This window comes from Phacochoerus africanus, chromosome 16 (genome assembly GCF_016906955.1).
Source record: "Phacochoerus africanus isolate WHEZ1 chromosome 16, ROS_Pafr_v1, whole genome shotgun sequence".
NCBI lineage: Eukaryota > Metazoa > Chordata > Mammalia > Artiodactyla > Suidae > Phacochoerus > Phacochoerus africanus.
The window spans coordinates 54,098,095-54,126,036 of NC_062559.1; the positions used below are offsets into that span (position 1 = coordinate 54,098,095).

Genomic DNA, 27,942 nt, shown 5'->3' on the forward strand with positions numbered 1-27,942 from the left:
AAGCAAAGAGTTCACTGAGCCTCTAGATCTCCTTTCTTCTCCACAAGCACGTCTTCTGCACCGTGATCATCAAGCAGTCCCATTGAGTTTACAAGTGACCTTCTGCCTTTCATGTATTAAAAAGCTTTTATTTCTGGACTGCAATTCTTTTGTGCTGTTTCTTGAATTCCTTTACAGTCTGACTGCCTCCTTATTTACACCTGACCTCTCACACTTTGAGGCTCTCCCTGTTCTCACTTGAACAATCTTTTGCCTGCTCCCCACGCCCCATGTTTGCTTCTTTTACTTTGTGAGATGGATGCAGAAGTTTTCACAGGAGCTCCTAATCTTTGGTATGTGACACATTTTCCTGCTCTTCCACTAACGTGTTTAAAGCACTTCCAGGTTTCCTACAAGTTACAGACTTTTTAAAATATTACTTTCAATTTTAACTTAATGCACACATTGATTTGATCATAGCTCCATTTTCTAAAACTGAGTAGTGTGATGGAATTGTTTTAACTCCCCTTCAGAAGGTTGAATGTAATTGAGTTGTGAGCGTTATTACCATAGTCACAGATAATTTCCTGCACCAACCCCTTGTCTAATCTTAGGTCCAAATCCAGTGTAATTTCACTCTCTCCTTAACTCTAAAATGTCTTGCCCTATGAAGCAGACATTTGTGTGACATTTTTCAGTCTCAGGGTATTATTTCACTCATAAATACTATTTGGTCTATTTTTCTAGTGTTATCAATAGGATTTCAATATCCTGACCCTATTCACTTGGTCTTTGGTGGGATCGTCCTAAGAAGTCTGAAAAGTTCTTGAAATCACAGGCAAAATCATGTGTGTATATCGGCATGTGTACTTCTCTGAGCAGCAATTCCACAGGGCTTTCATCATCTTCTTAAAACAATTATGAGCAGGATGAAAGAAAGCAAGAAAGCAAGAAGGAAGGAAGGAAGTAGGGAGGGGGAGGGGTGGCGGGGGAAGGAAGAAGGAAGGAAACAAGGAAGGGAGGGAGGGAGGGAGAGAGAAAAAAATGTTTAAGAGCCATTGGTCTATAGTGTCCCTAAATATATTCTTATTACTGAGCAGGAATTTCTTATCCACAGAGAATTTATTTGTCCAGCTTTATTTTATACATTTTCATTTTCTCTTTTTCTTGTACTTACTCTATTGTCATTTCTATAAATAAAATGTTATAACCCATCAGTTCATCCACCCCTAAGATTCCTACAGATTTCCTATCCCTGTAGTAACAGTTTTCACTAGTTTCTACATTTTCTCCTCCTACCAAACCTATGAAAAGAAAATGGAATTGGGATCCTTACTTGCTACCAATCATTCTATCCATTCTGCTTTATATGAGGGTTTATATGCATTTCAATACACGGGGATTTGCTTGTCTACAAAACTATCAATTTTATGTTTCTCTCACCCAGTACACCACAGAATCTCCTTCTCCTTTCCCACCTCCTTCCAGCTACCACCACCATCACGCTAGCAAGACTGTGCCAGCTTGGGTCTCATGCTTCCTCTGCACTTGTCAACTTTCTCCCAATTTTAGGTTAAACCGTAAACTGCCACTTAACAGATTCACTACACACAGAGCTCATTTTCCGGCCCCCACATTAACACAACACCTCAATGCACCATTATATTTGCTGAACAAACCTCAGATTCTTTCGCAATCTACACAGTAACACCATTATAAGTTTTGTTCCCTACCCCCCAGCCTCTTTGAACTGGGACTGACCTCACTGATTGGACTCCTTGCAATGGAAACAAGAATGATACGGTAACAGAAAAAAAGAACAAGCCTGACCCCTTTTAAGGCTTTTTGGGAAGGCATTTTAAATAATTATCCAAAATGTATATTAAAGTTAACTTTGTAAAAACAAAAGAAAAAAAATCCAATGTGGATTCCAAAACCCTAATGAGGAAAATGAAAGAATATTCTTAAGATACATAGTGCTCATAATTTCTTCATCGTTTGTATCCTCTTCTAGTTGAGGCAGCCAGTACATCCAGATGTCCCTTGTTCTCTAGCAATGGGATATCATCAAATCAAACCACAGGGCAGCTTATGATGGACCTGCAAAGCCTCCTCCAAGGGTGTTTTCAGGATGAAAGAGCTCTTCGGACTTCCTCACAGTAGCTTTCCGAGGCTGCTGCTAGCCGGGGAATGTTCCAGGAACCCCTGAGACTCGAGTAACAGCTACCTAAGGCCTAGCAGGCCTCTCGCAACCAAAACGGTCCTTCCAAAGTGGTGAAGATCATGAAGACAGGCAATTCAGAACTTGGATGTGGCAAAATTTCAATCGGGATTCGGCAGAGCGAACGTCCAAGGTGATTGCTCTTCCGAAATAACGTTTAAATTGGTGAGCAGCATCATGGGCCAGCCTGGGACATGGCTGTGAGGACAAAACGAGTGGTGCTATTAGCTGCTCCCAATCCTCTGGAATGTGGCCACCACTGAGGACATTTTCGTTGAGAGAACCGTGCGGGGCACAAGGAGAACTTCTCTCCCGGTTGCGGTTCTCGGAGAGTACCCCTCCCACTCTGCACCCCAGGGTCTGCTCCTCATCCCCCCCCACACACACACACACCCACATCCACCAGGCAGAAGGAAAGGGAGACTCCTCCTTGACGTGCAGCTGTCCTCGGGTGGAGAAAAAGTGAAGGGCCAGGGGCTCCTGCCGCAGCTGCTGGACTGGGCTTTAACAACGGAGAGATGGGGCGAATGGGGGGGTCTGTGGACGGACGCAGGAACGGGGATGACCCCTACCATCTACTGACCGTCCGCCAGGCACGCCTGACTCTGTGCCGCACACTTTGTAGGGACAGTCTGGCCCAGGAAACAGTCAGAGCTGTCCGTTTGACCAATGAAGAGACGAGGCTGAGTGAAATGACGCGGTTTGTCCAAGGTCTGTATGACTCTAGAGCCCATGCTCTTAAACAACGTATCTAAAGCACGCGACTGTGTCTGGGAGCGTCGGAAGTCTTAGCAGCCACAGTCAAAAGAGAGGAGGGAAGGACATTTAACAGCAATGGGGATGGTGGTATAAAATCCTAAAGCTGCAGAAGCAGAAATTTAGACTGTGGCTAGGAATGGGAAATGAACACTTCAGGCTTACTGTCCATAATTTAGATACTTTTAAAAAACAGAAATTGATCTTCAATAAAATGCTTAAAAAGTAACCCTGCTCCCAGCCATCAGGATGATTCACCGTAAGATGCTGTAAAAGGACTCTCAGGATTTGAAATCAACCCTACGGCCACCTGAATTATTCTGAACCAAATAAAATTACATTTAAGCAAAAACCATACTGTTTTCATAGCACTAAGAATTTCACTAGCCTAAAATCAACCAAATTAAAGTTTTTGCTCCTTCGGGGATATTATAAATTGTAGGTGCCCCTCCCGGGCCCTGAGAAGAGGAAATATGCGCACTCACAAAACCCACCCAAGCGCACACAGGGACCTGCTCCTTCACTGCTTGTTTGCTGCCCTTGTCAAGTGAGACAGATGAAAAACCACATCGGACTCAGAGGGAGGAGAATTTTGCAAGAGGCTGACTTATGCCAAGAACTAACTTTTCTCAGGCTGGGCATCCGGCAAAGACACTGGATATGGTAAAGCACAGTCCTTAACCTTTTCGCCCTCCTTTCGTAATAATACGCAGACCTAACCAGCTGCTAAGAGGACTTTTCCCGGAGGCCTCGTACCTCTCTGAAAGTGTGTCGTCTCCCTCTGGGTCTTACTTTACCTGGAAATGTCCCTTATGCTCATCTTCGTGGCTCCAACTAACGCCCTACAAGGTTACACGCGGGACATTTCTCTCTAAGCAGAAGTAGACTTCTTTATAAAACCACCCTTGAGACGAGCCAAGAACTCAGAAAGGTCTGCACTCCCTCCAACAATCATGTAGAGGCTGGTGCTAATTTCAGGATACAGCCTCGCTTCCTCTCTGCTCTCACTCACTTCTGCGGAGATCAAACCTGTACGTTTAAGCTGCGTCGCTGTGCTGAGCAGGCCACGATGCCGTTCCCTCGAAGAGCCAGTCGGGGAGCGCGTGCAGCACACTCTGTGCTAAGGTTATATAACGACAGACCGAACCCAAGCAACAGGAGGCATGAAGGAGGGAAACAAGGGGAGGCGGGGATGCTGATTCCACAAAACGAGCATCACTCCCAGGAACCTCTCTCCAGGACTTTGAGCCAGAAGGAAAGGTAGCTTCACCTTAAATAATCAACGTGTATATCAGTAGCTCTAAGGATGAGGAGGAAATCACCTAATAATGTGTTCCTGCTCACGGATCCTTCCAAGTTTCCACGGGGGCGGGTAATGCCTTCCCGTTTACCAGGTTACAAGAGTGACATCTAGTGGACTCATGATGCAACGACCAAATGGAGTTCTCAGAACACTTTAGAGCAGGGCTTTCTCAAACTCCAGCACGAGATCGTGTTAAAATGCAGGTTCTGGTTCATTAGAATAAACAAGAATCTATCATCTCTAACGAGCTGGCAGGAAACGCCGATGCCACCGCCCTGTGGAGGCAAGGACCTCAGGCCTTTCACACCCTTGGGAAAGGAACGCGGCAAGGAGCACCTGAGAGTCCTTTCCAGGTAAAATTAGGTCCAAGAAGTTATTAGCATGACTTAAAAAAAACACGTTCCTATTTCAATAGCCCTCCTCAGTGTGCACACTTAGTATCTCCTGTCCACGCAGAGTCCCTGCACCAGGCCCCCTTCCGCTGAAGACCAGAAACGAAACTGGGAAGCAGGAGGCCATGCCTCCCAGCCACGCGTATACATGTGGACGTGAGCGGCTCAAGTCTGCCTTCGCGTCGGAATCTGACATCTCATAGGTCTTCTTTCGCTGCATTATTTTATTTGCCCAATACGGAGTTATAGTCGTGCTTCGCAGCGTTGTCAGACCTCAGCTCTTTCCCCAGGTAGCCTGCACCTGACAGAGCGCCGTCAGGGTGTTGTGTAAGTGCCAAGCACACCTACTCAGAATTTCCACAACACTTGCCCTGGACACCCCTGCGAACAGAACAGGATGTGTAGCTACATCCAAGGCCAGCGGTTTCCAGAACCCAGTCCTACGTGACTTACCTGAGCCAGACAGCCTGACCTCCATGCAGGCCAGACGCTCAGCGGCGAGGCACTGTGCATTCCTCCACCGAGGAGTCTGCCAGGCCTCACGGAGACTCCTGCCAAGGCCTCCCTCTCAGCTGGATGCGACCCTAAAGGCTCGAAGTCACAGTTCTAGGAGCCACCAACACCAAGCAAACCATCTCTCTTTTTCCAAACACACACACACAAACAGGTATAAAACCCACTTTCTGGTCCTATGGAATTCCGCAGTACAAGTCAACTGACCCATGACAAACGATCATTTTTAAGCAGTGGACCCCTGTTTCAGGCTTTTAAAGAAATAAGTGGCTGTGTTCTGGTTGCAGTGGGGTTGGAAAACTCAGAGATCTGCTTCCTTGGCGTCTCCCTCACCCCAAGCCCCTGAATGTTCACTCCTTCCCACCCCAACTCTGGCCCCAGCCTACAAAACTCACAGAATTACCCTTTGAAAAGTGGAATCTGAGTCTCTCAATGGCCAAAACCCATCCCAAGTTCCTGGATTGCTCAAGGACCGTATCATTCGCATTACGGAGATGGAGCTCACTATAACTTGACCTAATTGTGATTCTAATACAATTTTAGCACATACGCAATCAAAAGATTTATTCCAAAGATGCACACAACCTGATTTCCTGAATGAAATGTGCTTTTAAGTCGTAATTAAGGATCTCTGCAGTGAGTAAACAACAGAATTGCTGACACCTCTTCAGTTGCTCTTGGCAGTCCTGAAGGGGAAATTATGTAGAGGAAAATGTCACAGAATTCTTCCTCAAAGTAGGAGGAAGATAGAGAAGGAAACTAAGGTGCCAGTGCAAGCAGGGAGCAGCCCATCGTCGGCCAAGCGGGACAGTGCTCCTGCCTGGTTAGCCGTGCCCTTAAATGTCGCCTCGACAAGTTCCCTAACCTCTCCATGCCTCGGTGTCCTCACTGCAAGTCAAGCTATTAGCTCTACCTGTTTCGTAGGCTGCTGTGAGGCTGGAACTGATATGCGTAAAGCGTCTACTAACTGATCCACAGCAATCATCCAGCACATGTTACCTCTCCTGGTCATAATGATTATGACGAATATAATACTACTGAGTCAATAATATCCGTGTTCCTGTTTAACGGGATATCCAAAACGGCATTGGATTGCTTTAGGCTAACTTTAGCCAAGTTCAACAGGCATAAACCATATACATCCCATCAATTTCGCTTATATATTGAGAATATTGAGAACGCAAGAGAAGTTGATAAGATCCTAAAGGGATTTCAGTTCATTCTTTCAGATAAAGTGCCTTTCTTTGTGCCTTCTTCGACTTTATCTCTTGGGGAAAATGCTTCTGTCCACTGGAAGCAACACTGATTTTTAAAAATCACAATAATTTTTGAACAGTCATACGTGTGTTTATTCTTTGTACAATATGCTGTCCTTAAACAACATATTGCCTAATGTATTTTAAATTTAGGGATTTTATTTTATCTTGGCCACACGCATGGCATGTGGAAGATCCTGGGCCAGGAATCCAACCGGAGCCACAGCTGTAACCAGAGCCATGGCAGTGACGACACTGGATCCTTAACCCGCTGAGCCACAAGGGGACACCTGGGGATTTTACTTTAAACCAAAGAAAACTGAATCTTTTCTAAGGAGAAGCCCAGAGGGTGGCAGTTATCATGCCGGTAGCTCTAATTTTATCTGTTCTAATTGTACTGCCTGCCAGACTGCCCAATTACCTTATGCCTAGGACTATGCAACATCCTAGCCAATTGGTTTCAAAATAACCAGGATCTTCACGTAAGTGGTTTTGTTCCATTTTAATAAGAACCCTAAATTCATAAAGATTAAGACAAATGTAAGTTTTTAAAGCAAATAATCAAAAGCTACCTGGACAAAACTTTAAATAAAAGGGGCGGGGGAAATTCAGACAATTCCGGCCTTAATGGAAAAAAAAAAAAAAAACTTTTGAATATTCTATCTTGTCAGTGCTAAGTCATCCAAAATTCTGCAGAAAACTCTGAGATGTGATCTAATATACTTGTCATCACCTGCACGTTTGTGCCCCCTAAATCTCCAGGTACACTTTACTGGGTAGAGACTGTCAGTGCGAGATCTGAGGGTTCATTGTGATCTGAAGGTTCTAGGAACAGATGTTCAGAATACACTGTAGTTCTCTCACTTCTGAAAACAGAAGGAGAAATTGCCACAATTTTTGGCTCTCAAAAGGATCGGTATGTTATAGAAACAGGTTCCCACCTTGTGGGTTCCGCAGAGATTACTTGTGAAAATCACTTTTGTCGTGTTTCATTTAGCTAAGTATGAATTTACACTCAATCTCAATTAACTAAGCATCTCAGTAAGCTAGAAACGCTGTTCCCTTTGACAACTGAGTGACGTGGCTATACATATACGATTCTCCTCAAAATGCATTTCTTCCAATAACGCTACATTTGGGGCATGGCTCAATACCACAATTTCTAAAAAAGATCTGAGAACCGTTTTTTTTTTTTTTTTAATAGAAAAGCACCGCAGTACCTTGCCTTCCTTTTCATTTTCAGAAAGAAAGAAAGAAAATTGAGAAAGAAAATCAGCTATCTATCTTTACCTGCTCTGCCCCTAAGCGGCCACAGACAGTTTTCATAAACTATTTCACAGTTTCCTAGAAACTATTTTACAAAGTTATTACTTCCAACAACAGAAATAACAACAGGAGCCACCTTCCATCAAGTCGTTACTAGAGTCGGGTACTACACAGCACAGCATAGACACTTTCCTTAAATTCCATCAATGAACATGGAAACAACTATTATTATCTCCTTTTGGCAACGGAAGCAGCTGAGACTAGAGACATTAAAAGACTTGGCCAAGGTTTCACTGCCATTAAGTGGCAAAGCCAAGTGATGAGTCCAGGTCTGGCCAACTCCAAAGCTTACACCCTCTCAGCCATGCTTACCATATCACCTGTGACTTCCTTGAAATCAAGGCCTCGTTCTTCCTCGTCTGGAAGCCTTCCGGACCCAAGACAGTGCCTATTCCATAGGGGGATCCAGAAACCATTGTTTATTTATCAAGAGTCATTTGAAAGCATGAATGAAAACATGATAAAGGGAAACCTCCAACTGCTGCATAGCTCAGAATTCAAGTATACTTCCATAGGCCAGGTCACTTACTAGGTTTGGTACCTGCTAAACTCATAATAAGCAGGTCATCTGTCAAAGGGATGATGGAAACAGATCAGAAGAATTCTATCTACCCAAGAAACTAAAAGAAAGGTAGCCACCATGTGCCAAGCACCAAAAGAACTACCAGTTTGGATACAGGGAGAAAAGAAACATGTTTCGAAATCTTAAAACCATGGTTCCAATCCCAGCCCTTTCAGTTTTGAGCAAGTTGTTTTACCAAATGTCCCTTTCCTCGATATGTAACGAGGAAGAAAGATGTAGACATGCCTGGTCCAGTTACCTGGTGTGTGTTCAACAGAAGCCAGTGTGACTCTCAGTGCCCTGCTTATCGTCAATTAAGTAAAATACGCAAGACAATCATGTGCTTGTCTAAACTGCACTTTCAACCTTCAGCGAATGCATGTGCTTTAGGGCAATACGGTATAAAAAAAAAAGTCACACAAGAAAAGGCAGATGTGTATCATTCACTTTCCGACTTTTTAAAAAATCCTTAACACGGATTTAGAAAAAAAAAGATTCCCAAGGCTAACTTATCTGCTATGATTTAACAGCATTTTGACGTTTTTCTCAGGAATGGTAGCAAAGTGCTGCATCTCTTCAAACTTGCAATTTACAGCCTGAGTCTCCACTTATGCCAAATTAAATACACAGTATAATGTCCCTACCAGAAACAACACAGCCCAGCTTCCTGCTCTACTCCTTGGGTGAATGAGCACAAACTGAAGAAAAAGGAAGACATGGTTTTATTTAATCAACTGAATAATTGTTTTCTTCATTCTCTCGAACGGGAAGCTATGGGGGCGGGGGGGTTAAAAAATCACCTTGTAAATTATCAAACTATTAAAAGGAAAATTTCCCTTTGAAGGCCCTACATTTGAAAGGCTCAAGAAAAAAACATAAAAAGACTATTCTTTATTACCCAGCCGTAAAAAAGAATGAAATAATGCCATTTGCAGCAACATGGATGGACCTAGAGATGCTCACACCAAGTGGAGTAACTAGACTCAGATGAATACCAGACGACGTCTTTTATATGTGGAATCTAAAAGAAGATACAAATCAGAGTTCCCGTCGTGGCGCAGTGGTTAGCAGATCCGACTAGGAACCATGAGGTTGTGGGTTCAATCCCTGGCCTTGCTCGGTGGGTTAACGATCCGGCGTTGCCGTGAGCTGTGGTGTGGGTGGCAGATACGGCTCGGATCCCGCGTGGCTGTGGCTCTGGTGTAGGCTGGCGGCTACAGCTCCGATTTGACCCCTAGCCTGGGAACCTCCATGTGCCACGGGAGCGGCCCAAGAAATGGCAAAAAGACAAAAATAAATAAATAAATAAATAATAAATAAAAGAAGATACAAATGAACTTACTTCAAAATAGAAACAGATCCACAGATACAGAAAACAAACTTAAGGTAACCAAGGGGGAAAGGAGGGGAGAAGCTTGGGATTAACAAATACAGACTAATATATAAAGCTGATAAACAAGGACCTGCTATATATATAGCACAGGGAACGACAGTATCTCGTAGTAACCTATAATGGAATATAATCTGCAAAAAAAATACGTATATATGTATAGCAGAATCACTTTGCTGTATATCTGAAGCATTCATTGCAAATCAACTATACTTCAATTAAAAATTTTTAAAAAAAAATTTAAACAAAAGGATATTCTTATTAATGAACGGTCCAGAAGGTCAGTTTCCTCTCACGAGTCCACAGCACTCAAACTCCTGAGGCTATAAAATCCCTACCCGTGAGGCCCACCCAGCAAAATAGATGGGACCAGCAGACACCGCCCGACACTCTTTAGGAATTGTGTAACATAAGTAAAAGCATAAAGAAATGAGAGGGTAACCAGAACAAGATACGCCCTGGAGTGGAGGGGTTCAGGCTGGGAGTGGGCTGTCCAAGGCTGGGTTTTTTTAAGGTCAAGGATTAGATCACATATTTATCCACTGATGGATAAAGCAGGAGATGGAAGAGATCGAGGGTGGGAGCAACGCCTGCAATAGACAAACTATGAAAGGGACAAATCGTCCACTGTGTAGGAGAAAATGAAGTGAGCTCTACGCAGGTACCCCTGTAGGAGTCTGAGTTATGGTGGAAAACTTAAGTAGTTCTCCTCTGGCTGCATCGCTTTTTCATGTAATACGAGACAAAGCCTTTGGCTAAGCATGAGGAGAGAGGAGCAAGATTTGAGGTGAGAGACAGGGGAAACAGGCATCTCAGAGAGAGAAAATAACTGTGTAGGTAAAGGGGGCAGGACTGCTGGGCAAGGCTGGGGAGAGACAGCCATGAACTGAGAGCGAGACTCAACGTGGTAATTACCTTTTCTTCCCGCCACGCTCACCGCCTCGGGGCAGGGGAATGGAATGCATGACGTATGAAGTCCAGGGGCCCTGGGATTTGCCAGCTGAATACAGATGAGACGTGCAGGCACCGCTGGCAGTGAGGTCTAGATCGACGCCCTTCTCACTGTGATGTGAGGGCACCACCCGGGATCAGAATCGGCGTCTTAACAGGGTTTCCAAACGACGCACAGGCACGTGGAAGAAATGAGTGAGTGGGAATCAGGTGAAAGGGGGAAAGATGTGAAGGGCGCTGGGAGGCTACGAGCAGCCAGGCTTTGCTCTGCCCCTTGATGTGGACGTTAGGCCACCAAGGCTGATGGCCGAAGAAAGGCCGGGGTCACAGCAAGAGGAACCGAGCCGGACGGGAGTCACCGTGCAGGTGATGACAGACGGGCCCGCAAGGCTTGCAGTCCTGCTGGCGGTGGAGGCAAGTGCGTAAGGAGCGATGAGCGTCGTTCTGGTGGCCTCTCAAGGGAGGGATGGTTGTGGTTGCCGCCTCGGCCTCCGGGCTAGTCCCTTGGGCAGTTTACATCGACTGCGGGGGCAATAGCGTCACCGAAGGAACACACGGAACTCTGTGAGCTCCCTCGAGTCCTGCTGCAGGGAGCATGGCCTCGGGGAGAGGGTCCTACCAGGGACGCAGACAGAGCTAGGTAGGCTTCTCTTAGATGCACACACCAGCACGCCCACGAGGAAGGGATTATCTTTACATAAACAGAAAACTGTTAAGCATTTAGGGTAGAGGAAGTCCCCCAAAGACCTGTGCAGCAACAGAGAATGTGATACCTCTGTGTATGACTGGACGGATGATGTCTCTTGAAAAGGAGAAAAGCCGAAAAGAAGGGAGAGAATGAGGAGCAGAAGACGGGGGGCTCTTATGTTCTTCATAACAGTGAAATTCCCCAGTATTGGCCAAAGGCTATGGTAAGAAAGGCGAGAATGCCTATCAGAGACCGTATATCCATTTCATCTATAAAAAAATCCCTCCACTTTTCTTCAAAATATTCAGGAGAGCTTCCTTCGCGTTCAGGGTGTTTGTGAATGGATCTTCTGTAACACTGGAGAGAGGCAGAGATCAGCATGGGTCATGAGGCCAGGAAACAGAGGACAGAAAAACAGGCTCCCGGAATGCTGAAGGACTTTGGGAGAGAGTTTTGGAATATCCGCGCAATGAAACTAAGGGATTACCGTACTACTCCTATACCTAAAGGGGGAGTGGTCCCACTTGCAACTGCACATATACATAATAAATCTAATAAAATATATTCTTTTTGAAAACTGGCTAACTGCTTTCTCTTCACTCTCCTCTTCCATTCCTAAAAGACTCCTGTTTTAATAAATGCAATTGTTTGGAGGGTTGAGAAACAGTGAACTAATACCAATGCATTAAAAATATGAACATGAACGTTATGTCATTACCGACCCCTCGAGCTAGGGGCAAAATCCACTGAAAATGGGAACAAAAGAAGCATTGAAATGAAAAATTATTTTTAAAAATCTGAATTCTCGGAAAACAAGGTGTCCAACAAGGTGTTCAACAAGGAGCAAAACGCTGAGCTCAACTCTGTCTCCTTGGTTGAATTAAGAAGATGGCAGACAAAGGACAGGGAGGAAAGAACACAAGTGGAAAATCAATCCACGAAGCTAAGAATTGCATGTATACAAAATAACACACAAACCAAGGATCACTATTTTTCAAGAACTTACATTCCATGCACTCAAGGCCCACGGTCCTTCCGATAGGGTTCAGTAACAATGGGGAAACTGAGCTGGGCACCTTGACCAACTCCTGAGACCATCAGCGTCTTCCATGAGGCTTTCGGCTTAAAACTCAGACAACTCAGATTAGCTGCAAAGCCGTGATTATTATGGAAAACTGAATTACAAGTATCCTAGAATTCACCCATAAAAATATGTCCCAAATCTATTTTAAAAATTGAAAACAGACCAGGGTCTACCAGCATATCTAGGATCCATCTTGGCATGCTCGTTTCATTCAAGCTAAATTTGCATGTGTTCCTTAATCACAGTGCTGCACCATTTCTCCACCAAGGGGAAACAAATTAATTCCGGGCTTCTGAGGAAAGACCCTGGTAGCTCTTCTCTTATTTCTTACAGATTATAAAGCTGCAATCAACCAGATCAAATAAGCACAGTATCCATTTTATGTGACCAGGACAATTCGAGAAGGAAAAGCACATTTCTCTCTCCAAAGAAGAGAAACAAACACACACACAGTCTCCCAGATTTTTTTTTTACATACACTAATAAAAGCCAAAAATTCTAAATTTCTCTTCACCTCAAAGGGAAATAATTGAGAGGACACCCAAGATGTCAGAGCCCTCAACATAGACACCCAGGCGGGCGAGCACACAGAATGTACTTAAAAGACATTCTCCTTTTTAAAAGTAAGCGAAAAACAGACTCTAAACCTTCTACGTGAACATCGCGAACACCTCGCTCCGCGACGTGGGTTGGGATCATCCTGCAGAGCCTTCCGGCTCCACCCTGAGACGGATGCCCGTGGGGTCCCGCACTGCCCTCTGTTAACATGCCCTTGAGAGGGACTCCCACTGTCGCTGATGACCACGAATGAGCTGGTGAGACCCCTCAGCTGGGAGCAAGTCCGAAGGGGGAGCGGGGGGCAGTGGAGTCAGAGGGAACTGAAATCGCAGCATCCTCTGTCAAAGGCAGCACGAACTAAAAGAACATCCAACAAAGATGAGAAGCTCAGAGCTCAGACTGGATCACCTATCCAATCTAGGTGTCAGATTTCTTGCCTGGAAAATAAGGCTGACTATGATGATCTCTAGTTCAAGGAGAAGACTTCTGGGAAAAAGGGAGGCAGGTCTTGCCGGCAGTGTAGGATCAGCCACAAAGGGCTAAGAAGTGAGGAAGCAAAATGTCACTAATGGGGTCATAAAACCACTGTTGGAGAAAAGAGGGAAAGCACTAGAGAAAATGCCTCCACGACGGTAATTATGCCAAAAGATTAACTGAATGTATCAAAAAGCAACTCTTCGGAGAACTCATAGGAACGCCTCAAATTTAAAGGGACCATAAATGGAAACAGAGAAGAGTTCTAGGTTCACATTGGATCACTGCCTTCCCAAATTTGTATATTAAAAAATGTAAATAAAACTAGTTTTGCCCTAGGATATAATGTTCTTAAAACCAAAAGCATGGGTAGCAGTGTTGATGTATTTCCTGGCAAATGGAAAATGCTGACTTTTTATGTTCTGTTAAGAGCACGAGCACTGAAATGACAACAGTAAAATCCACTCCTTTATTCAACAGGCATTTATACAGTACCTGATATGTACTTCTTCCGGAGGTGAGAAGGGCTACAACAGTGAAGAAGATACCTCTACTCTCAGGCTTCCAACACAGCACAGAAATAAGACAAACACATAGGAAGTACAAGGAGATATGGCACAAGGTGCCTAAGCAAACTTGAGGGGTTTGGAGGAAGAGCTAAAGTTTTTGTTTTTATTTTTGAAAGATCACAGTTTCTTCACATATTCATTCAAACTAGCCAAAGTCAAGAATTTCTAAGGACAAGTTTAGACACTTAATAAAGAACAGCAGTTCCTGAACCATCTGCTTTGCTCCAAAAATGAAGATCTGTCACACGCAAAGTCTCATTTTTCTGCAACCCTGTGAGGATTACTGTCAGCTGGGGTAGGTAGCATTTGGTTTATAATTGACATGGCAAACAAACCTTGCTTCATAAAATGACTACAATCAGTGCCTCTTTGGAGTGGATAAAAAAAGCAAATCATCATATGAGTCAAAAATCTCTCATTTTCAGCAAGTTCTTTTGATCCATTTAAGTGTCCTGTTACTAATCTTCTCATGAAGAAAAATGTGCAAAACACAGAATTTAAAGCGAACAACAGAAGAACCTTGTTATAATCAGACAAAGATCTATGACAGGACATGTTGAAAGTTTAAAAAAAAAGAAAGAAATCATTTCTCAAACTCATATCATACAAAACTGCAGATTCTGATAGGCCAGTCTTACACTGCTGTTCTCTTACCTGGTAAGGAACAATACTGCCATGAGCTGTGCCCCAACGCCGAGCTTCTTTTTGGCCAATAAGATAATTAGCAGCTACCTGGGTCAAACACGCCACCTGCCAGAAAAAAAAAAAAAAAAAAAACAGCTAGTTTATCTATATTCATAAACAGAAGAGACGTAATAGAAACATTCTCATTTGATTTCATTCATGTCATTGCAGAAAGAAAAAAGAGAGAAAACTGTGCTGTTTTGTTAGAAAATAAGCAGGCAGCCACACTTTCATCATACAAAGAAAAGAGCAATATTACATTATTGCGTGAGTCTAAGTACTGAGTAATGGTCAATTGAGAAATATGAACACGAACCCATTCAGCTCCTGGAAAGATCATCGAAGGCAGAGGTTGACCCAGCAGATGGAACCCTGGTCCAGCCTTTAGCATCAAAGCAACTAGCGTGTTCCCTTTTCCCTCTACTTTCCATCAGGATGACACGAAAAGAGTCTGTATCATCACTGAGCAGGTAAACCGAGTCAGGAGCCACATTCCTCTAAAGTTCTCATAACAGGAAATAATAATAATAATAAACTTCCACTTTTTCAATTTAGTCAAGTTTTCTTTTACTTGTTGCCCAAAGCATTCTTACTGACCCAGAGAATCAAGATTATTTAACTTTTTTTATTCATTAGTGAATCATCTCATTTAAACAAAAATTACTATACTTTTCTCAACTTGGTCTTAGGCCCACATCCTCACTGTTGGACGTAATTCAGCTTTCAAGAACCACAGACCTATTAAAGGGCTCATCTAAACTATACGGTCAACCTCTGACTCTTGCGGCATTTCCTATGCAGACACTGAAAACCTACAATAGTTCGATTCCAAATGAGCATAATGACTTGATTCCTGGTGATCCACCACAAAGAGCTTATGTTCCAAGGACTATCCCTACCACCCAGGGCCCAGAACTGTGGTACGGAGGTGACCTAATAACAAATTTTCGTAACTTCCAGAATAAATCTTCCAGCCTCACAGCCTAATCATGATGTGGCATGGGCTGGCTTTTCCCACTCCATATCATCACCTGTCATCAGGAATCTACCAAGCCGGCACATCACACATCCCAAACTGAGACTGGCTCTGGAGCGACTCAAGGGGTGACTTTTCAGGGCTTGATGCTACAACCTGTTATCCTTCCACCTGGCATGGCAGCCACGTCTCCCACGAGGGCTGTCAGAGGGGCTCGGCCTGGATGAATCTCCTTGCTGTAGTAGCCATTCCCCTTTACGTTTTTCTTCGGATGCACACTCATTTTTGTGTTCATTTACTGCTCTGTTGAAACTGGAACTGCCTTATGGCAGCTGGTTTGGCTGTACTGCCCAGGTGGCAAAACTAATAAGCTCTGAGTCATCCACTTCTGGACCTCCATCTGGTCTTGGGCATTTGAACCATGGAGCATTCCAGGGCTGCCTGGGGCGGCCTGGTGCTAATCACCATTTCACAGATTACTTCTGTGTCTTTCAAAACAGAAAATCAAATCAACATTTTGCAGTGAAAATGTCCTGGACGGGAAGGCCAGATGCATGGTTCCTAACTTCTGTCAGCCTCTAACTGCGTGACTGTAAGTACGTAACGTAACGACACTGACTTGCAGACACCTCCTCTGTAAAATCTTGGGCATTCGGTCTAATCCGATCACGTCCAAATCTTTTTTGAACAAATCATAACTCCTGTATCAAACCAAATACAGGAATAATACGTAAGCAGATAATGCCCCAAGTGGCCTGGCTGAAGCAGAGGCAGGACTCTATGCCACCCTAGGAAACATGAACACAGAACACAGTTTGCCAAATAGTAAACGGTCCTAAGTGTGTTTCCAAGGTCGGTCCTCCCAACTCCCACTTTTTCTTAACAATACAGCAGGTAAACGATAGCAGGGATGCAAGAGCATTTTCCCGTAGAGGCTCTTCCTGAAACTGGGAACTGCTTCTCAAGTCAGTTTTCACTCTAAGAAGGGTACCTCTTGGACCTGGCTTTGCTGTGAGGAGGGGTTGTTCCTTTCAAAAATCCTAGTGCAAGTCACTCTTTAAGGAGTTCTCTGCTAAGGGAGGCCAAGAATTCACTTTGGTAAAGGTAATTCTCTGTAAGCCAAAAGCCACAGGAGGTTTGGTATTCCCACCTTTCTAATTTCAAAGTCAAACGACAGTCAACAGGCCAACAACAGCAGCAACGGCTGCATGACCGGGTGGTCACAGGTTAACCTGTAACTCCTAGACTGATCAGAGGTGGGTGCCAGGGGGAGGCGTGGGCTGGATGCTAGGCAGGGGGGTCAGCCTGGCTGCCTCCTTTCTTGCCCACTACCTCATTCTTTCTTCTCAATTTTGACTTATCTGCTTCTGACGCTACCTTGATAAGCTGTCTTTATAGGGTGAGTTTGAATGAAGGCTCAGAATCCATCACACGGACTGTTTCCAAATGGAACGGCATACCCCTTTTCTCCATACAACAGCAGCTCATGAAAACAAAGAGCACTTCAGGACTAGCACGCCCCACTGGGCAGAAAGGTTAAACAAGATTTTACACCACTTGCCATCCAAAAACAAAGTGGGATTTGCCAGCAACTACTCAGAGGCAAAGGGGGGGGGGATCTATTTTAAAAAAGAGAGCAACATGGCTAAATTTAGCAACCCAGTGTTTCAAAGGGGAATTACAGATCTGAAAGTAATCTACTATTTACAAAGATGTATTTTAAGGCAGGAAAAGGGGGAGAAAGTCAACAGCAATGATGTGATTATGTATGAAAAATCAGAGGCTTCCTGGCAATTAATGACAAATTTTCCACAAATCAAAAGAATGCAGGATGTGACTTTTAGGTTAATAACTACATACTGTATACCCATTCTAAATATTGCATTAGATCATTAGTTTCATCCCCTAAACTTAGGCTCATTATTTCATCATGTGGATGCTATATAATTTACTCAGAATGTTGCCTTTGCATGGTTTCATCTAAACAAAAAAGCCAACTTTGGTTTAATAATAATCATTCTGACAGCAAAATTATTATTTTAGATAACAGAGTGGGTCCTGATATTCTTCGTGTCTAACCAGAAAACCAATGGGGTGGTCAGAGTGGATCTCAGAGCCGAAAAGGCTTGAGGAAGAACATGCCCAGTTATTTCCCAAAGCAGCCCACGGTGTCTGTCACATGCTTGATTTCTACCAAAAGAAGCTCAAGCCACAGTGACACAATTTGTCATCTAGAAAAGGACAGTCAGGTATCACAGGTAAAATGGGAAAAATAAGACTAGAAGCAGAGCCCATTGCATCGAAATGGGTAACTGTTCTCCCTTTTGCTTCCCTGCATGTATTCTGGCACCTAATCAAACTAGACTAGGCACCAATCTTGCATCCATTCTTCAAAGTCCACCAACATTGCCTTTTCGTTAAGTCTCCCATCACCCAAGCAAAGAAAATATCTTCCCTGCCCCTGAACAAATACAACACCTAAATTTGCCTGATTCCTGCTGCACTTATATGGTCTGCCATGTGGTACAATTAGAATTATAAGACAGTAAAGCTAGAAAGACCTAAATCAGTAGTTCCTAAGCCTAGTGGTGCATCACAATTAATTGCCTGGGGAATTCGAGGACCCCACCCGATCCTACTGAATCAGGTTGGAGCCAAGGAACAAATAATTTAAACCACGCACCATTAATTGTCCACAGATTTGAGAACCAAAGCTTTGGGAAACCCTAGTCAAACTCCTTAATATTATGGATGGGTAAATAACTGAACAGAAAAGGTAAATACTTTCTCTGAGGTCACATAGCTGGCTAGTGTCAGAACCTCATTCCAACTACAGGGCTCTCCTCTATGCTACAATATTACTTAATAACTGTTTTTAAATTGGGAACTATTTCAGGGCAAAATAAACCCTGTGTATGTACTCATAGCACCTAAAATAGAACTTGCACACTAATACTTTTTAAAGCGTGAATGAAAACAGCAATTACTATTTATTTATTTAAGAAATACTGAGTGTCTCTTTGAGTAAGGCATTATGCTAGGTACTGGCTATACAAAAGTAAATGAAGAAGACAGAGTCCTGCCCCCTTTGGGCTTAAGAATAGTGGAGAAGACAACTAAACAAACAGTTATGGGAACAGCCATGGGGAGAGGAGATGGAGGAACACTTAAAAAAAAAAAAAAAAAGAGAGAGAGAGAGAGAATAACATGTCTGAAAGCCCAGAGGCAGGAATGAGACTGGCATACAGGAAGAAAAGAAAAAAAAAAAAAACTGAAAGTAGACCAATGTAACTGAAGCGTGGCGAGAAAGAGACAGGAAATGAAATTGGAGAGGCCTACAGAGGCCAGATCACAGGTAATTAGGTAAAGAGTCTTTCTCTGCACATCTTTCAGATGATCATTTTAAAATCACAAATCAAATCATGGCATCCTTCTACTTAAAACTCACAGGGCTTCCCACTGCATCTGCAACTATACCCAAAGAATAAACTGAAAAGAGGCAAGAGAGAAAGGGGACCAGTTACTGCATGATCCAATGGTCTAGGATAAGGTGATAACAGCTCAGAATAGGTTGCTAGTGGTGGTGGTGGAAATGGAAAAACTAGTGGATTTAACATGTGTTTTAGAATGAGAATGGACAGAGCTTGTGAAAAATTATACGGGAAGTTCCCTTTGTGGCGCAGTGGAAATGAATCCAACTGGTATTCATGAGGACACAGGTTCAATCCTCGGCCCCGTTCGGTGGGTCAGGGATCCAGCATTGCCGTGAGCTGTGGTGTAGGTCGCAGACGCAGCTTGGATCCTATGTCGCTGTGGCTGTGGCACAGGCCAGCAACTGTAGCTCCAATGCAACCCCTAGCTTGGGAACTTCTATATGCAGTGGGTGCGGCCCTAAAACAAGCAAAAACAATTATTCGGGCGAGGGACAGCAGATAGGATGGGGTAGGAGACAAACCTAACTCCCAGATTTCTGGCTGAGTGTGAGGGCAAGCTCTGAAGGCATTCACAGAAAGTCTTCAGAGAGAAAAACCAGCTGAAGGGGAAGAAAATAAGAGTCCACCTTGAAACGTGTTGAATGGGAGATGCCTGTGAGACAATCAACGGGGCTGCAGTCCCCAGCACATAGATGGTATTTAAAAGTCATCCCCCCGAGGATATGAAAGAGGGAGAGAGAAAATTAGAGAAGCTATCATAAGACTAAAAAAAAAAAGGAGCTAAGTCACCATGTCAAAAACAAGCCTTTCCCTAATCACAGGTATGCTCAACAGCACAGGTACAAATCACCAGCATCGATTTCAACACCCCCAAATCGGGGATAGGCCTAGTAAACTAGGATATCCGTATACGATGGAACACAAAGTAGGCTCTTAAAAGGATGCAACAGAAGAATACAGCATCATATGGGGAAATGCTCACAAAATTCTTTTTAAGTTTTCACTTCAGACCAGTTTTAGACTTACAGAAAAATACCAAGATAGTGCAGAGAGCTTCCACAAAGGCCACCTCAAGCTCCCATCACTAACATCTCACGTCACGGTCACCCTACTGCACAATTAAAAGCGAATGTTGGTGAATTATTAACAAATTCCACATGTTCAGATGTCCTTAGACTTTACGTAAACATCCTTCTTCGCTCCCCGAATCCTCGCTATGTTTCGTTGTCACCTCCTCAGGCTCCTCTTGGCTGTTACAGTTTACGATGTGTCCCTTGCTTCTAACCATCTTGAAGTATTGAATAGTACAACACAGCTCAAGTATTTTGTAGAAGGTTCCTCAACTGGGACTTTTTGTAATGTTTTTCTCATAATGAGCTGGGCTGTGGGTCTGGGGAAGGAAGACAACAAAAGTGCCCTGTTGAACACCTCCTACCAAAGGCACATATCATCAATGAGATTGGTCCCCATTGGCACTGACCTTGATCAGCTGGCGAGGGAGCACTGAACAGGTTTCCCCACCGTAAAATCACTCGCCCCCACCCGTCCACACTGCACTCTCTGGAAGGAACCCCCACGCACGTCCCGCACTTTAGACGGAGGGAGTTACACTGCTCCTTCTTGAGGACACTGTCTACACAAATGATCTGGGTTCTTCCAGGAGATTTCTCACTCTTCTTTCGTGTTTGTTTATTTAATCATTTATTTTTACCAGCACGGACTCATGGGTATTTATTTTCTACTTTAGGCTATAATGCAATGCTACTGTATTTTATTGTTGAAATCATTCCAGTTTTGGCCACTGAGAGCTCCTCAGCAGGCTCCTGAGTCCTGTTCACAGAGTCCCCAGAGAGGTTTTTGTTTCGTTTTGTTTTTGCTTTTTAGGGCCGCACCCACAGCATACGGAGGTTCCCAGGCTAGGGGTCCAATGAGAACTGTAGCTGCTGGGCTACACCGCAGCCACAGTAACACAGGATCCGAGGCACCTCTGTGACCTACACCACAGCTCACAGCAACGCCGGGTCCTTAACCCACTGAGCAGGGCCAGGGATCGAACCTGCATCCTCACGGATGCTGGTCAGATTCGTTAACTGCTGAGCCACGACGGGAACTCCATTGTTTTTGTTTTTAGCACTTCCTTCCTTTGTGGCACTGCGGGATGCTCCAGCCTGATCTTTATATTTTCTGTTCCAGCCTTACAAGAAAGCACAAAGAGAAGAGGAGCATACGGTAAAGACAAGGAACTAATATTTATTTCAGTGCTGATGAGAACCTCATTCATGCACTCAATTATTCAAAAATCTTCATACTGCACCTACTATGTGCCAGGAACTGTTCCAGGCACAGGGATATGGCTGTGAGCAAGACAGAGACGGTCGCACTTGCATGAAACTCACATCCTAGTGTACGGTACGATAACACATAAAACAAGAAAATACTCAAAAAATGATCATTAATATGAAGAAAATGAAACAATCACGCAGAGGACTCTTCTAGACTAGCAGGTTAGTAAAGGCCTCTTAGAAGACACTGCATTTAACCTGATACTTGGAGGAGCTCCCGTCGTGGCTTAGTGGTTAGCGAACACGACTAGCATCCATGAGGACGCGGGTTCGATCCCTGGCCTCCCTCAGTGGGTTAAGGGCCAGATCCTCTGGGTCCTGCAGGCCTGGGTGAGGATCTGAGACACTATCCTAAGTGTCATGGGAAGCCAGGGATTTCTAGAGTCAGGACAACCTGACTCTTACATGAAGGATAAGGAGGCAGGAAGTGAAAGCAAACAAACTAGCTCCCACAGGCAGATATTACAAGGCACATTTTACAGATGGGAGAACCAAGCCAGGGAGAATGTAAACTGGTACAGCCACTATGGAGAACAGTTTGGATATCCCTTAGAAATCTATACATAGAACTTCCATATGACCCTGCAATCCCACTCTTGAGCATATTTCCAGACAAAACTTTACTTATAAGAGACGTATGCACCCGCATGTTCATTGCAGCACTATTCACAATAGCCAGGACATGGAAACAACCCAAATGTCCATCGACAGATGATTGGATTCGGAAGATGTGGTATATATACACAATGGAATGCTACTCAGCCATAAAAAAGAATGACATAATGCCATTTGCAGCAACATGGATGGAACTAGAGACTCTCATACTGAGTGAAATGAGCCAGAAAGACAAAGACAAATACCAGATGATATCACTTATAACTGGAATCTAATATCCAGCACAAATGAACATCTCCTCAGAAAAGAAAATCATGGACTTGGAGAAGAGACTTGTGGCTACCCGACGGGAGAGGGAGGGAGTGGGAGGGATTGGGAGATACAACTTAGAATAGATTTACAAGGAGATCCTGCTGAGTAGCATTGAGAACTATGTCTAGATACTCATATTGCAACAGAACAAAGGGTGGGGGAAAAAATGTATACATGTAAGAGGAACTTGATCCCCATGCTGTACAGCGGGGGAAAATAAATAAATAAATAAATAGAAAAAAAAAAGAATTCTACCTATTCATACTACATTTATCATTTTATGTTTCTAGTATTTACTAATGATAAAAGCTAAATTTTGTACTAAGCATTTTATGTGAAATATCTCATTTACTCCTCGTGGCAGGTATCTGAGAGAGAGGTTCTAATGAACCTATTTTACAGATGAGAAAACTGAGGCACGGATCAGGTCAGCAATGTGCCCAGGGTTACGTACCTAGTAAATGGCAAGCCAGGACCGGAACCCAGCTACTCGGGATTCTGGCACTCTGCACTAAATTACATGCAGAATCAGACTCCTTAAGATTGCTGAGTGGCCTTGATCCTCAACAAGTTCTATAGGACTGTTCTACTTAGTAAAGAAGAAAACAATAATTGAGCATCCTTTTCAAGTAAACCTCTATAGATAAATTTGACCTTAAAGCAGTATTCAATCAAAGATTTCTGCTTTGCCGCAACTATGTCTTGGCTTCTATTCCAATGCAATTAGAAATAAACTTCAAACTATAAACATTTTACCTGTAAACACTGAAAAACCAGTAGAGCTTTTATATAAATTTTAATTCTCTACTTTTATTTACTTAGCAAAGGAAAACATATTATCATATCCTTCTCCTTGCAGCAATTTTTAAATTAAGAAAGGAATACGGACTTAACATTCCTATGAATTCTCACTAATATTTACTTTATATACTGAACTCAAAAGGAAAAAATATTTGCATTGTACTCAGAATAATTTTCCCAATCCATCTGAATGCAAATCAGACATATGAGAAAATTGGATATCGAATGCCAGAAAGTAATACCAGACAGCAAAGGGAGACAGGATTTCAAAAGCATGTTTAGGATAATACATCAAACATATTTCTTACCATGAACCACTGACCCAGTCAGTCATTTGACTGAAAAATTGGTGATGAACAACTAAAAAAAGAAATGTGATGAGTAAGTGAAAACATAGAAAAGTAACATTTAATAACATGATTTATTTATTTAATGTGATGGCATGTCTTCGGTTTCAAAGGTCTTCTTCAAATACGGTTCTACATCCTAAATAACTTAACTCTTCAGAATATATATGTTTTTAGAATAAAATACTACACTGTTCTACAACACCAGTTTTTAAAAGAAGTTCTAAGGACACGTCACTTGTGTTTACTGCTTCCTTCAGGCATTTAGCAGACATTTGATAGGCTCTCATTACATGCTAAGCATTCTGTCAGGTGCCATGGAAGATCCCAAAGCCAATGAAACAGTTTCATCTCTCAAGAAGATTAAAATCTCTAACTCAAAGTGAAATAATCCGTTCCACAAGAGACTTTTCTTAAAACATTACGAAGAGATGAAAAGTGACATTTGAGCAGTGCATTCAGTAAGGGAGTTTGGCCATGCAAACTTGAGGAAAAGGACCTTCCATATGAAAGAAACGCTGTGGGCAAAGTCACAGTCGAGATGGAAAAGCGCGAGGTTTTCTCTTTTAATGAATTAACTAACTCATGGAAGTGAAAACTGAAACGAGGCATTAGATGTGATGACCAGGAAATCACAAATGATCACAAAGATGCAATATCAATAAAGCAATAAAGGGAGTTCCCGTCGTGGCGCAGTGGTTAACGAATCCGACTAGGAACCATGAGGTCGCGGGTTCGATCCCTGCCCTTGTTCAGTGGGTTGAGGATCCGGTGTTGCCGTGAGCTGCGGTGTGGGTCACAGACGCGACTCGGATCCCGCATTGCTGTGGCTCTGGCGTAGGCCGGTGGCTACAGCTCCGATTAGACCCCCCAGCCTGGGACCCTCCATATGCCACGGGAGCAGCTCAAGAAAAGGCAAAAAGACAAAAAATAAATAAATAAAGCAATAAAGTAAGACAGAAGTTTTATTTCTGAAGATAGGGGAAAAACCAGAAATTCACTTAAAATATGGAGTCTTGGGAGTTCCCACTGTGGTTCAGCAGGTTAAGAACCCTTCACAGTGTCCATGAGAATGCAGGCTCAACCCCTGGCCTCACTCAGTGGGTCAAGGATCCCATGTTGCTGCAAGCTGCAGCATTGGTCACAGATGCGGCCCAGATCTGGCATCACTGTGGTGCAGGCTGGCAGCTGCAGCTCTGATTCAACCCCTAGCCTGGAATCTTCCATATGCCACAGATGTGGCCTTATGAAAAGAAAGTGTGGAGTCTTAAGCAAGATGCAAGAGGACAAGAGAGACAGGGCCAGTGAAGAGGTTATGATTTCAAGTACCATCGCTCAGGGGAGTCGCCTCTCACTCGCCCAGAGGGTCGTTTCCTCATCTATCCCTCTGTCCGCCAGTGGACTGGAAGCGGCATGAGGGAATGGACTCGCCCAGTTTCTTTGGTGCTCTCTTCCTAGCAGCAGGAGCACAGTCTGCGGCACACTGCAGGCGCTCCGTCATTACCAGTGAAGCCAGTGAATGAGGGAAGGAATGATACAGCTTTCCTCTAAATCGGGAGGAGAATCTTCATGAAGAAAGCTTTCAAGTAACAAAAGATGAAAGTTGGATGTAATCCCCACAGACGGGGAGAACAGTAGAAGGCCTCCTCGTAGAACGAGAATGATGGGCCGAGATGTGCCCCCTCCTTAGCCCTGGCTCTGCCCGCTGGCATCACACAGAACAGCTTCGTCCATCCTTCACCGTCCACCAAACGGGTACACACAGAGGCTGAGCGAGAGAGCAACGGCAGGGCCTGAGAACCCACATTCAGGGTGAGGAAAGCGACACACGTGGCTTTAGAACAAGAGAATCTTCGGGAGTCAAGACCTCCTTGATGCAAAAGCGAGTACACGATGATGCAAAAGATTCGTGGATGTGCAGAGAGAAGAGTAACTCTTTCCTCAGGGCAGAACTGGTCTCGGAACAGGGGCGGGCGCGTCCGTAACAAGAGCACAAGAGGTTCCACAAGGGAACACCAGGCAGTGCACGCGTGGGAATGGAGGCTGACTCCCGCTGACCCGCGGAGCTCCTTCGCTGCTCCCCAGAGCCCAGGGAGCTGCTTCTACTGAAAGTCGTGGCTCATGTGGGGAGGAGCACCACACACTTTAGTTATGCTAGAGCACCGTACACCTTCTCCAATTCTCTATTTTGCCACATTTTTCCTCTAGTTCTTATCACCTCTGCCTTTATGACCTGGTGACCTTTTGTCACTGTTTCTTGAACACTGTTCAACAGGTTATCCACATGCAGAAAGGCATGAAATTATGCAGGTACAGGATACAGCACACAGTATCCATTTCTCAGACTGTTCACCTTCCCCACAAGGAGACAGGCCAGTTTGCATAGGTTTCTCTAAGGTATGGATGCCATGAGAGGAGAAGAAATGGCAAATCTGAGAGACAACTGGAGGAAGACACTGCAGACCTGGGAACAGACTGGTACAGAACAGGAAAAAAGGTACCAAAAAGATGTTAATGTTTTCAGCCTGGATCCTAAAAAAAATGAGCATTTACTTGTAGAAAGGGCTTCCTTGGGGAAGAAATAAACTGAATATGCTTGCTTGTTTGTCTGTTTGTGAGAAAGAGGGGCGTATGCTGATTTAAATGTGTGGTTGGAATGTCCAGGCGGAGATGACATCTGTGGCTGGTTGAAAATCCAACAGTTGGAGCCTGGATGATGGTGACTAACAGCCAGTGACTGTTTGGTGGCATCCATGTAGAGGCCTGTGGGAGGCAGGATTCTAAGGCCACCGAGATTCCCATCTCCGGCTGAATGCACCCTGTCTAGTCCCTTCCCCTTTGATGGGTGGCAGCTCCATGGGTAGGTTAATAATCAGTTGCCTGTGAGTTAATCAAAAGGTGACTGTGTTGGGTGGGCCTGATCTAATCAGAAGAACTTTCAAAAGAAGGTGAAGCTGAGAGACATGCTCCTGCTTGCCTGGAAGACAGAGCCTCCATGGGCTCTGCCCCCACAAGGAACTGCCAACGAGCTAAATGAGTTTGGAAAAAGACTCCGAGCCCCCAGGGAAAGTTGCAATCCAATAGATACCTTGGTTACAGCCTTTAAAGACCGGAGCAGAGGGTCCAGACTTTCCCGGACTCCTCACTCGTGAAAACTATGAGATGATAACTTTTGTTATTTTAAGCTATATTTTTGTTAATTTTTTATGCAGCAAAAGAAAAATTAATACAAGGCTGAAGTCACTGAGGTAGATGACTACGCTGGGTAATTAGAGCGAGAACAAAGGGGGAAAGTGTAGCGTATAAAGCAGAAGAATGATAAAAAGGAAGGGGCCCGAGGAGGGGGGAGCAAAAGGAAGAGGGTCCGACGTATGGCAGAGAGCCCAAGTGAGGCCGAGGAGGATGCGAGCGAGAACTCTGAACTCAAAAAAAGGAAATCAGCCTTGAATACCGCTCAGCCATAAAAAAAGAATGAAATTTTGCCATTTGCAACAAACGACATGGATGAACCTAGAGGGTACTGCGCTTAGTGAAATAAGCCAGACAGAGAAAGACAAATACTGTATGTTATTACTAAAAATGTTTTTAATTTGGTGAGTCTAATAAAAAATAAACCAATCCAGAGATAGAGAGAAAAAACTAGTGGTTCCCCGTGGGGAGAGGGAGATGGGGGAGGGACCAGGTAAGACCAGGGGATTAAGAGCTACAAACTACTATGTATAAAACAAAGAGGCTACAGGATATATTGTACAGCACAGGAACTAGAGCCAATATTTTATAATAACGATAAATGGAGTATCATCTATAACAATTCTGAATCACTATGCTATACACCGGAAACTAATATTAAAAATAAACTTTGCCTCAATAAAAAAAGAAAGCCTCCCCCATCTCAATATCACGAGAAAAACCTTCTGCATTTTCTCCTTAATATAGAGTTTCTCATGTCCCGGAGATGAAGAGGACGGCATACGCTTGGGATTATACTTACTTTTATATCTTGATTTTTATACTTAATGGGAATTTTCTTGTATTTTTATATATTCGCTTGAAGCTTAATTTTGAATGCCAAAACAAGGAAATTAGCAATATCAGTAGAGGAACCGGAGTGGCCATCATAATGCAAAGGGTTAAGGAAAGCGAGCAGGAAGCAGAAACCTCAAATACAAATAATACATTAAGTTTGGCAGTCAAAGGAGGAAAGAGACAGAACAGTAGTCGGAATGCACTCTGAGATCACCAAAAATGGTGTCAAATGAAGACTGTGGATGATGTTACCTTTTCCAGGGTTGCAGACTTTAATAGAAAATTAATGAAGCCCCAAAAGCCTTCGAGCTAAGGGAATGAATCTTTCTTAGTGGAATTTCAGGCATTTTCCCAAGTTCATGGGAGAAAGATTTTATAACCAG

At 43.7% G+C, this 27,942-nt stretch overlaps 1 protein-coding gene across 1 annotated transcript in view; it reads right to left on the minus strand.

Moving 5' to 3' along the window:
• The window catches only part of SUGCT (succinyl-CoA:glutarate-CoA transferase), a 650,574-nt gene that overhangs the window by 503,421 nt on the left and 119,211 nt on the right, over window positions 1-27,942 (minus strand). Inside the window, exon 9 of the mRNA XM_047763177.1 lies at window positions 14,677-14,772. Within this exon, the coding sequence (XP_047619133.1) occupies window positions 14,677-14,772 (96 nt within the window). The remainder of the gene's footprint in view (window positions 1-14,676; window positions 14,773-27,942) is intronic.